The sequence below is a fragment of the Lynx rufus genome, unplaced genomic scaffold, assembly GCF_022079265.1.
Source record: "Lynx rufus isolate CCGP_SWC_20201006 ecotype Redwood Valley unplaced genomic scaffold, mLynRuf1.p SCAF_16, whole genome shotgun sequence".
Classification (NCBI taxonomy): domain Eukaryota; kingdom Metazoa; phylum Chordata; class Mammalia; order Carnivora; family Felidae; genus Lynx; species Lynx rufus.
Window position 1 is genome coordinate 53,262,543 of NW_025814830.1, and position 11,075 is coordinate 53,273,617.

General features: G+C 62.2%; 1 protein-coding gene and 2 long non-coding RNA genes across 7 annotated transcripts in view; 1 reads left to right on the forward strand and 2 right to left on the reverse strand.

Moving 5' to 3' along the window:
• Positions 1-6,281, forward strand: part of NECAB2 (N-terminal EF-hand calcium binding protein 2) — a 28,387-nt gene extending 22,106 nt beyond the window's left edge. Inside the window, exons 8-13 of one of the 2 annotated variants that reach the window (XM_047079270.1) lie at positions 174-253; positions 2,889-2,942; positions 3,494-3,606; positions 4,976-5,053; positions 5,473-5,564; positions 5,907-6,281. In XM_047079270.1, the coding sequence (XP_046935226.1) occupies positions 174-253; positions 2,889-2,942; positions 3,494-3,606; positions 4,976-5,053; positions 5,473-5,564; positions 5,907-5,935 (446 nt within the window). In that variant the 3' untranslated portion in view covers positions 5,936-6,281. The remainder of the gene's footprint in view (positions 1-173; positions 254-2,888; positions 2,943-3,493; positions 3,607-4,975; positions 5,054-5,472; positions 5,565-5,906) is intronic. The other variant, XM_047079271.1, reaches the window with a different exon arrangement.
• LOC124511878 (uncharacterized) lies at positions 4,743-7,670 on the reverse strand. 2 transcript variants are annotated; one of them, XR_006961977.1, is made up of 4 exons: positions 7,643-7,670; positions 6,276-7,057; positions 5,471-5,593; positions 4,743-5,026 (listed from the first exon to the last, which is right to left on the reverse strand). It is a non-coding gene; the product is annotated as an uncharacterized LOC124511878 (long non-coding RNA). The 2 variants fall into 2 exon arrangements; XR_006961976.1 differs by lacking the exons at positions 6,276-7,057; positions 7,643-7,670 and having other exon boundaries at positions 5,471-5,688.
• A 39-nt stretch (positions 7,671-7,709) lies between these two features.
• LOC124511879 (uncharacterized) lies at positions 7,710-10,545 on the reverse strand. 3 transcript variants are annotated; one of them, XR_006961979.1, is made up of 4 exons: positions 10,235-10,545; positions 9,562-9,668; positions 9,195-9,368; positions 7,710-8,918 (listed from the first exon to the last, which is right to left on the reverse strand). It is a non-coding gene; the product is annotated as an uncharacterized LOC124511879 (long non-coding RNA). The 3 variants fall into 3 exon arrangements; XR_006961980.1 differs by having other exon boundaries at positions 7,710-8,613; positions 8,814-9,368; XR_006961978.1 differs by having other exon boundaries at positions 7,710-9,368.
• Positions 10,546-11,075: the final 530 nt, after the last annotated feature.

Below are 11,075 nucleotides of genomic sequence, written 5' to 3' on the forward strand. Positions count from 1 at the left end.
GAGAGAGTGTGGCGGCCTGGGGTGGGGAGCACGGGGTGGGGGGGGGCTGGCGGTCCTCGGGGAATTCTGACAGCGGCCGGATGCAGCCTGGGCCTCCAAGCGGGACTGGGACAGCGTGGGGGAGGGGGCTGCCCTCCCCTCCCCCCATGAGCATCTCTGATCCTTTCTCCTAGTCACCGCGGACCCCAAGGAGGAGGGGCTCGAAGCCCAGATCAGCCGCTTGGCAGAGCTGATAGGGCGGCTGGAGAACAAGGTAAGCCTGCGGAGCCACGCCCCCCTCCGCTGCCCCCAGCAGGTGCAGGGTCAGCCTGGGAGCCTGGCCACCAGGACTAGGGGGAAGATGTCCCTCGTGCCTGTCCAGGAGAGGTGCCCCGGGCAAGGGGCAGCCAGGAGGGGCGTCTCAAGGAACACAGAGTCAGCAGGGGCGTGTGCGGGGAGGGGACAGGGTTCCCTGCACCTCTGCTCTCAGGCCGGCCTGGGGATGCCAGGAGGCAGCAGGGTGGTGCGTGAGGGCCGGGGCGTCCCCGCGGCGTCCCAGGAGAGCTTAGAGTCCTCTAGAATGAGGAGGCTCTCATAGATCTCTCAAACACGAGTCCTGTCTTCAGAGGGTGTGTCACGACTCGGCGGGTCCCCGCGGTATGACCGCATTTGTCTCCCGGGGCCGGGGTCGCCGTGACCACGTAGCACAGGCAGGGCTCAAACCGGGGCCGTTTCTTCCGTCACGTTAGAGCCCAGAAGTCCGAGCTCAGGCTGGGGGTAGGGCTGCCTTCTCCTGGGCATGAGGACAGTCACTTCCTCCCTGTGTCCTCACGCATCCTCCCTCAGTGCGCGGCTCTGTCCTCAACTCCAAGGACACCGTCAAGGTCACGTTGGATTAGGGCCCACCCATGTGACCTCATCTTAATTATCTCTTCAAAGGCCTTATTTCCAGGCAGTCACATTCCTAGGTGCTGGGGGGAGGGGAGGGGGGGGGGGAGATGGGCCTGGAACTTACGATTTGGGAGAGGATATAGTTCAGCCCAAACAATGACCATGTGTCGGAAGAAAGAGAACAGGTTGCCTTAAGGTTTACCAAAGGGCTCAGGTATCAGATTGCGCATATTTAAATCCTGGTTATACCATTTAGCAGCTTTGTGACCTTGGGCCAGTGACTTGCCCTCTCTGAGCCTCAGATTCCTGCTCTAACCGCAGAGAAAATGTTCAGACTAGCGCTCGTCATGGGGTTGTAAGGATTAAAGAAAATGTCTTTTTTTTTTTAATATTTTATTTTTGAGAGAGAGTGGGGGAGGGGCAGAGAGGGAGACATAGCACCTGAAGCAGCCTCCAGGCCCTGCACTGTCAGCACCGAGCGCAACCCGGGGCTCGAACCCCTGAACCGGGGGATCACGACCTGACCCGAAGTCGGACGTTTAACCGACTGAGCCACCCAGGCGTCCCAAGAAAATGAAGCCTTAATGGCTCAGCCCGGAGCCTGCTCCGTCGTGAGCATTACAGTGTTAGCAGTTGTTAGGCGTCGTCACCCATATTCTGACGCCAAACCTGTGCACACGCACGGGACCAGCACCCCTACATCAACCAAGCCGGCGGGCATCTCCGAACCGTACGGTTGAGCGAGTTTACATTTCTCCCGCTTTTCTGAATTTTTTTGACATCTTTTGCACAAGGGCAAAAAAGCAGTTGGATGGGCTTGGGGTTTCTCAGGGCTTCATGGGGGCGGGGTGGGGGGCTCCCCCCACGCAGAGGGGGGCTGAGGCCAGACTTGGAGAGGGGGGTGGGGGCGGAGGTGGGCTGAGGCCGAGATGGGATCCCCCCTCCCGTGAAGCCAGCAGCCGAGTGGGAGCGGTGGGAAAGGCTCCGCGGGACCCCGAGGCCGGGTTGTCATAACAACTCCCAGCGCCTCCAGAGGGAGGTTCTTTGAAGCTTATTTTTAGCCTCCGGTCGTCTTAACAACCAGCTGGCTGGAGACCGCGGAGCACCTGGGTGTCCTGGAGACGGGGCGGGGCCCCACTTGCTGGCCTCTGATTGGTCCGGGCCGCCCGCGGGGGCCAATCCGGGGCCGGCAGGGGGCTCCGCCCTCTTCGTGCCAACCTGGGCCTGGCGCTGCCTGGGTGGGGCCGATGGGGTGCCGGGCGCTCGCCCGAGTTGCAGAAAAATGACGGTTTTGTGGGTCCGGGGGAGAGAGCCCTGGCTTCAAACCCCGGCTCCGAAGCTTTGGAGCCCGGGGCCGTGCGCTGCGAAACTGCCGGGTACCCATCGGGTGCTGTGTTCTGGACTCCGCCGTGTGTCGGTGACAGTGCGCCCGGGGTTCCTGCTTTCCTGGAGCTGACGGTGGGGCCGCGCCCACCTCCGGGAGTCGGGAAAGTTAGACAAGATGTATTCGTGAAGCATGTAGCTCGAGGCCTGCCCGAGGCCAGTGTTAGCACAACCACCCCATTCAGACCATGATCAGGTTCACGGGGCACCGGGGGTCTTGACGTGGGGTGATTGGCCGGCCGACGGGGGATCTCAGGGCTGCTGGCAGCGGCATCCTGGGTTCAGAACTGTCCTGTCCCAAGACTACCCCTCCCCTGGCCGAATGCCCTCTGCCTAGGTCTGGTTGGCTTCTGCGCTTCTCAGATGCCAAGGCCGGAAGGGATCTGTGCCACTTCCTCTGGTCCATCTCCCAGCCGGGCCTCCCAGCCTCCTTCAGAGCCAGCCCTGTGTCTGGAGGGTAGGCGGCCCAGCGAGGCCTGGTCCCGGGGGACTCCAGAGCCCCTGGAACCTTGGGGTAGAGAGGCTGGAGCTCTCTGCTGGCTCTGGACTCTCCGGTTTCATTGTGGTAGTGCTGGAGGCCTCCCTGGGGGAGGGGGCCTTTGTCTCCGACACGTCTTTGTGCTTTGTCGTTTCAGACCCTTTGGTTTGACCTTCAGCAGCGCCTCTCAGATGAAGAAGGCACCAACATGGTGAGGCCTGCTCCCTTCCTGCCCCTCTTCTGTGGCCCCATCCCTGCCGGAGCCAGGACTGAGTTCCAGGTCCTTGACACCCCCTGGTGTCACCCCCTGGGACCACCACGAGGGGAGATGCGGCCCTAGGCCCTGGCTGCCTCTCCAGCGAGGGGTGTTCTCTGATCAACAACAGTTTGGCCCCGGGGCGAAGTGATCAGGACAGTGACCCCACACACGGACCCGACCAGAAGCGAATCTTGCTGGGTCCTGATTTTGTGGTGTCTCGGACCAGAGTGCCGTGCGGGCAGCTCCCGGCGGCCACAGAGCCCCTCTGTGCACACCCTCGTGTGGTGTCCTGCTTGGGCGTGGCTGTCTGCTTTTAGCCATTCGGTCCTCGTTCTTTTTCGCCACTTTTGGCGTAAGAATGAGCCCTCGCGTGAGTGAGGAGGGGTTTTGGGTTCTCTTTTGGCCGAACTGTCCTGTCTTCTCTGAAGGAAGGTCTGGGGAGGACGGGTCTCGGGCAGGGAGAGCGGGGGTGGCCGGGCGCTCACTCCCCTGTGTCCCCACAGCACCTGCAGCTGGTCCGGCAGGAGATGGCCGTGTGCCCCGAGCAGCTGAGTGAGTTCGTGGACTCCCTGCGCCAGTACCTGCGGGGGACCGCGGGGGCCAGGACCTGCTTCCAGTGAGTGACCTGCTTGATCCAGGTGGGGGGCCGTACGTGCATGAGGCCGGGCGAGGAGCGGCCGCAGAACCGGGGGGAGGGTGGTCTGCGGGGGGCATCGGCTGGAGCCGAGACCTGGGGACGTAGCAAGCGCCTCGAGCGGCCCGGTTGTGACGACAGGAAAGGACTGGGGGCTGGTAGGGACCGTGTCGGAGATGCTCGAGCCAAAGGCAGAGCCGGTCAGGTCTCCTTTGTGTGAAGGAGGGGTGAGTGGGGACGGGTGCGGCCAGGAGAGGCCCCGCGGTCCGGGCGGGTCTTTGAGTGACCTGGGCTCTGGAGCTGGGCTGACGGGACCAGCTAGTTAGTGGCTGGGATGGGGGACGGGTGGGGAGAGGCCGTAAGGCCGAACCGACAGGACTGTGCTGAGGGCCAAGCGGGAAGGTCAGGAGGCGGCCAGCAGTGTTGGTGGGGGCGTCGTGCAGGTGGGTGATCGCGAGCTCATGGTGGGGGGAGAACGTGGGAGGGGGGGGAGCAGGACGCCGAGGGGCTTCTCGCCTGTGGGATGACTGTCGTCCCTGCACCCCGTGCCTGCCCGCCCACGGGTGCGCCCCAACGCATGCCGTGTGCTGTCGGCCAGGCAAATGCGGTTCCCAGGGTTGCTTTCATCCTCCAGTAACCAAATGCAGATAGTCCCCATTGCCCCCGTGACCTTTGTCAAGCGGCGCAAAGGGCCCCGGCTCCAGGTGTGGTCGGAGGCTGGAGCTAGTGAACTAATGATGCCATTAGCAGTCCTGCTTCCCGGCTCCTGTCCGGTGAAACATGGAATTACCTGGAATTACACGGCGATCGGCACCCGCGAGGGAGAGCTCTCCTCCTGGAGGCTCGGGCTGTGTTCTGAGTGGGGGGTGGGTCAGGCCAGGGTTAGAGAGGAAGGAACCCAACACCCCAGGCCAGCCGCCTTCTCACTGGGGGTGTCCCTTCCCTCCTCTTCCAGGCCTGGGAGGGGCCTGGTGGCACACAGGTCATGGTCACGCAGGAAGGGACGGGTGCCTGGCCTCCCGGACCACGGCCTGGCCTTCTCCGCCCCATTGCTCGGTCAATTTCAAGTCACAGGAGAGTTTTAAGGGTTAAATGAAACAATTACAGAGAAGGCAGGAGGAGGAAGATGTGTTTATTTTGAAAGGTGGGGTTTTTAAATGGCAGTAAAGTAAGGCCTTTTCAAGTGGCGTTTCGTTCAGTGAGTATTTCCTGGCCACCTTCCGGGACCGGGCCTGGCACCAGGTGGCGGGGATCCTCACTGAACACACCGGAGGGCCAGTGCTGGGGGCCCCTCCCACCTCTGCCAGGCTCCTGGGGGGCAGCCCTCCAGCTGGAGCCTCTCTCTCCCCAGCATCGCGGCAGTGAGGCTGGCCGATGGCCTCACCTTCGTGGTCTATGAGTTCTGGGAGACAGAGGAGGAGTGGAGGAGGTGAGTGGTCTGCCCCAGCCTCCTTGGGGGGGGGGGGGGGAGGGAGGGCAGGGCACCGAGGGTCCCTGGCTCCTCGGGCCTCCAGCTGCAGAGTGCTGGCCTCACGGGGCCCACAGGGGCCCTGAACGCCTCTATCTCCAGCTGGAGGGACCCCCTTACCCCCAGCTGGGCTCTGAACCCGGGGTCCTGGCCCACCCCGGTGGCCGAGGCTGCTCGCGTTTGCTACCTGCTGCCCCCGTTGCTAAAACTCCAGAAAGGACCTGGCTGTCCTCCCCACCAACCGACCACTGGCTGTTCCGAGGCCAGGGCTGAAAGCGCCGAGCGGGGCTGCCTGGGCAGGGGAAGCCCCCCGTCTCTGGCAGGGCCCCCTGGCGAGCTCCCGGGCTGGAGGCTCCAACCCCCCATCCCCCGACTCACAGGCACCTGCAGAGCCCCGTGTGCAAGGCCTTCCGGCACGTCAAGGTGGACACGCTGAGTCAGCCTGAGGCCTTCTCCCGGATCTTGGTGCCAGGTACAGGGAAGCTGGGTGTGCAGGGGGTCCTAGAGAGGAGGGAGACCCAGGGGAGAGTGTTAGGCCAGCCCTTGAACACGAAGGGCAGGGCTACGATCTCCATGAGCGGGAGAGTCGGCTGCAGGGAGAGGGCAGAGCGTCAGGGTGGCTCTAGGTGCCCCCCCGTACCCCTACTCCCTCCCCCCAGACATTACTCCCCCCCCCTTGGAATTGGCTCCCAGGGCCCCCAGCGAGCACCTCCCCACAGGCTGGACATGTGCTTCCCACCCTGGCCGTGGTCCCCTTGGGGAAGGAGGCCACCTGCTCTGCCTCATGTGTCTTCCCCCCCCCCCCCCTTCCCAGCTGCCTGGTGCACCTTGGGCCGTGACTGACCACCTCCCGGAGGCCTTCGGATGAACCTGCCACCCTGCCCCCCGTTTTCTAGAAACTTTGGTACACATACCGTCTTTTCACTGTACTTCCAGACAAGAATGTAGTTCCCTGCTGTGTGAAGTGAAGGAGAACCCCCTGCCGTCCCCCCAGACCCCCCCCCACTCCCCCACCCCCATCGGCAGAGCAGCCTCGGAGCTGTCGGACCCCTGCTGGAGCCAGAGGGCAGTGGAGAGAGGGAGGCCTCCTGGAACCCCCACCCCAGTGGCCGCGCATGACCCTCCCCTCCGCTGGCCACTGCCTTAGCGTCCTGGTAGGAGCCGAGACCTTGTAGTGCCCAACCTAGGCCTGTGCCCGGGCCGCACAGGACAGTAGAGCCCACGTAGCCCGTGCCGTGCTCGGCCGTCAGGCCCAATAAACTCTGGTCGGGAACGGCCGCGTGCTGTGTTTTCCTTCCGCGGGCTCTAGTGACGGCAGCTAGAGGAGTGAAGCTGTCACGGGGTCTGGGGCCCCTTTTTAGCCATGAAATCTTGACCACATCACACCCTGTCTCCTTATCTGTAAGACGGTACGCGTTTTGACAAGTCGGTGCCTGTTACAAAGTTCCCGGAGGCCCCGAGGATCACCCTCTGGCTCGGTAATGCGTGAGGACTCCCAGAACCCAGCAACAAAAGGGTACAGACTAAAATCAGCCAAGGAAAGACGTGCCGGGGTCCACGAGGGGCCAGGCGCAGAGCTTACAGCTGTCCCCTCCTGTCCCAACACCGACGTGCGACGACGTGCATAGAGTATTACCAGGCAAGGAGCCGACCCGAACCTCAGGGATCGGTTTCCACTGGAGGCCAGTCCTCCGGCCCCTCCGGAGGTCAAGCCGATACCTCTGGGCTGAGGCCCCCGCTCAACAAAGACGTTTGGGGTCGGGACGTTCCAAGGTCCTAGAGGTCACGTCCCAGGAGCCAAGGGCAAAGGCCAGACGGCTCCGGGCACAGTCTTGGCACACCCATCAACGAGCTATTCAACCACACAGGAGACCGAGACCCTAGACTTACCCCTCACGTCAAGTCCTGTTCTACTATCTCTAACTTCCCCTCTTCTGTCCCGTCTTGGTTAGCAGCAAAGGTGTCCTACACAAAAGGCACAAAGGACGAGGAAAGTGAGAACCACGGATCCCCCTCCCAAGGCAGGAGGGAGGGCAGAGACAGAGGGAGGCCAGAAACCAGGGCAGGTGGGAACCCCGGGGCCAAAGATGTGCCTGGAACAGGCAGCCTGTGACAGGGGGAGGGACCAAAGCAGTCACTGCTGGGAAGGTCCTCTGCCCAGGCCATCCCGCCGGCTCGGGCTCCCGCCTGCCGCCTCCTGGCCGGGCTCGACGCTGGCCCTTGGTACAGAACCAACACGGCACGGGCTCGTAGGAAGCAGAAACAGCAGACTTGAGTCCTAGCGGCGCAGGTCCGAGCTGCAGGTGCTCGCAGCCAGCCTCTCAGAGCCCCTCGTTTCTCGTCTGGAAAGTGGGGGGGAAGACCCTTCTTTGAAGACTGCCCGGCCCCCAAGAGTGGTGCGTCACTGGGTCCCACCGGCAGCTTCGGGAAGCGCCCCCGAAGCAGGGGCTGCTCTGAGGAGCTCAGCTGTTTTAAAAATATTCTTAGAGGGGCGCCTGGGGGGGGCTCAGGCGGTTAAGCGTCCGACTTCGGCTCAGGTCATGATCTCACGTTTGGGGGATCGAGCCCCGCATCGGGCTCCGTGCCGTCCGTTCGGAGCCTGCTTCCGATTCTGTGGCTCCCTCTCTCTGCCCCTGTCCCACTCGTGCTCACCCTGTCGAAAACATTTAAAAAAATATTCTCAGAGGGCTGAGGCTCTCTGGGGTGCAGTGAGGATCCCCGGGACCTGGGCGGGTTACACTGTGCTACCCATGACGCCCGCTGGCCCTAGCTCTTGGCTCATCTCTGCTGACGGCAGCCCACGAGCTCTCGGAGCCTCCCTGGATGCTGAGGGGGTGGGAACAGGCTCCGAGGAGAACAGATTTCCACCCTAAAAGGCATCAGAGCTCCCACAACTTACACGTCACCTCCAGGCACGCAGGCTGCCTGTGCCACCCTGGGAGCCACGGGTTCCCGGGGAGGACACAGAGAGGCCAAGTAACTCACCAGAGGTCACACAGCAAGCAAATGCCGCCACCTGGTTCCAGACCCAGCGCTGCCGGCCCCCATCCCGTGCCCGAACTCCGGTGCCACACGGCCCAGACAGCTGGGGAGGAACGGCTCCGGGCCGGCCCCGGAAGACCTCAGTCAGGTTCCTCGCGTAACGACCGTTACCGTAGGGCCCGGCCGTTCCGTTCCCAGGCACACGCTGTGCCCCAAAACACAGCAGAGATGCACTTAAGCAAATACTTGTGCCCGAATGTTCACAGTGGCTTATTCACAGCGGCCCAGAAGGCGGAAACGACACCCTTTGATAACGGATCAAACAAAACGAGGTCCGGCCGCACAACGGAGTATTATCCAGGCACGAAAAAAAGACGGAAACACCGACCCGTGCCAAACACGACTGGCCCTTGCAAACGGGACGCCGCGTGAAGGAAGCAAGTCACAAAGTGACACAGCGCGTGATCCCACTCACATGACAAGATGCCTGCGACGGTTAAGTCAATAGAGATGGAAAGCAGATGAGCGGCTCTCAGGGGCTGGGGGAGAGGGAGGAGGGAGCGACTGCTGAGGGGGGTGGGCTTTCGTTTTGGGGAGACGAGGGTCATTTGGAACGAACGGTGGTTACACAACACCGATCGACCCTGAATCGCACCCGTGAAGATGGTTAATTTCGTGTTATATAAATTTCACCTCAATTAACCGCACCCCCCCCCCCAAAAAACCCCAATCAACTCACCTGCCCAAATGGAGACCTTCACCACCTGCATTCGATGGCCGACGACATTCTTGCTGTGCCCAGTTCAAATCCCGAACCTCCCGCCGGAGGCGTGCGGGGGCGGTCCTGTGGGGAAGGGGGGCAGGTCCTCAGGGGACCGGCAGCACCCGGGGCTGGTGTCCCTGCCAGACTGCCTGGGGGCACCTGACCCTGCGGCAAGGTGCTCCCCCCGCGCCCCTCAGGGCAGAGAGCCAATCACTGTACCCCCGAAACAGCACTCGGTCTCGGCCGCAGCTAGTATTGGACAAGAGGGTCTCCATGCTCACGCGTAGGTGTCACCGCGGCCCGGGACCGGTGACAGGCCAGGCTCGGTGCCGCCAGCTCAAGTCCATTGCCACTCACCCTCACGGCCATCCCGGGGCAGGGGGAGGGGCTGTCCTTGGCTTTGTTTTGGAGGAGAGCCAGAGGATGGAAACTGAGGCCCAGGAGGCGGAAGGAAGGAGTGGGTGCTGACCCACCGGAGGGAGGACGCCGAGGCTGAACAAGGCACCAAGGCGGTTTTCCTGGGTTAGCAACCTGAGCACAAGGGCCGGCCAAGGTCACACAGCTGGTAGGTGGCAGGCTGCAGACCTGGAGCGCATGCCCAAAGCCCTCCGTGACACCACGGTCCCCTGGGTCCGGGACACCCCTTCAGCCCTTCCTTCCCGCTGCGGTCAGAAACCTGAGGGAGTCCCTTAGTGTCAGAGGACAGCCCCAGGCCAGCTCGTACCTCCATCGGGGGGGACATCAGAGGGTGACGGCCCAGCCGGCATTTCTCTGACAGCGTCGTGTCCTTGCATGGTGATGGTTGAGGTGACAGTCCTATGAGGATCACATCTGTACCAGACACAGGTTGAGATGAAAATTATCGTCCCCAGTGGTGTTTTGCATCACCCCTTGAAGAGCCCCAGTCTCTTCTCTCTCGGCACTGTCAGTCCACTTCCTCCCTGTTACCCTTTCCCGCTTCTGGATGAGCCCGAGGATCCTATTTCCCTTTTCCCTTGGCTGCTAGGAAGCTCACTATTCGCCTAGTCTCAACCTAGGTTTTCTGGAAATAAAACTACCGTTGCTCAGGTCTCCCCACATGGCTGCCGTAGATACGTTATCGCCTTCTCTTTTCACAGAGAGCCCACTTGGTATCATGCCAGATGCCCACATGTGGTTCATAAACTCCCTGAATCTTGACATCGCAAATGGCAGAGCCAGCGCTCAAAGCCAGTAGTCTGAGTCCAAAGCCAGTTCACGCGATGCCCCCCTTTTATGGTCCTACCCTCACCCGGCCACACTTCGTTCTTCTCAAAGACTCCGTGAATGGCCCTGCCACGGCCCCAGCCTTCCCGGCCACCGCCGCAGCACTTTGGGGAAGCATCTATGGGACCACCGATCGACGACTCCATTCTCACCGCTGGCTGTGGGGCCCTTCTGCCGCAGCACCTTGTCCTGGTTCTGAGGCCCTCGTCCAGGGGGGTTCCGTGGCCACCGGACCCACGGTGTGTGGCAGGGTGTGTAGCTGGTCGGAAGGCCCGTGTAGGAGACGCTGGTGCCCCAATTACTGGGTCAGAGTCTACACATGCAACCAGGGCGGAGGAGGCAGCAGGTGCATCCTCGTCCTGGGGCTGGGTGGATGGGGTCACACCCCCTTGGCCACTCGGGAGTGTGCACTAGAAAGAAAGTGGACGGTGGAACGTGACCCCCCCCCCCCCCGGTTGGTCCCGACCCCAGCTCTGTAGCTCACAGCACAAGCAGCCTGGACTTTTCCAAGTCTCAGTTGCCTCCCCCTGTAAAATGGATGAATTTGAAAACATTACGTGACCTCAAAGGATCTAGACACGGAGGCCGCGTATCGAACGAGTCCATTCGTACAGAACGTCCAGAAGGAACAGATCTGCAGAGACAGCAGCTTCGCGGTTCCCGGGGCTGGGGAGTGACTGCTAATGAGTGCGGGCGTCCCTGGGGTGACAAAAACGTCCAGCTGGTGACGGCTGGACAACGTTGTGCCTCGGCTAACACCCACTGAATCGTACACTTTGCAAGGGTGAACTTGACGGCAGGTGAGTTAGAGCTGAAAGCAAATCGTGCAGGCGGACAGGCTGGAAAAAAAACACAAAAAGGGTCCTGGCACCACTGGCCAGGGACACGTCACACGACACAGCAGAGCCCGGCCCACTGCCTACCCTGAGGGAGAGGTCCTCGAACGTCGGCCCCTCCTGGATCTGGCCACAGCCAACCGCCGGCTTCCGGCAG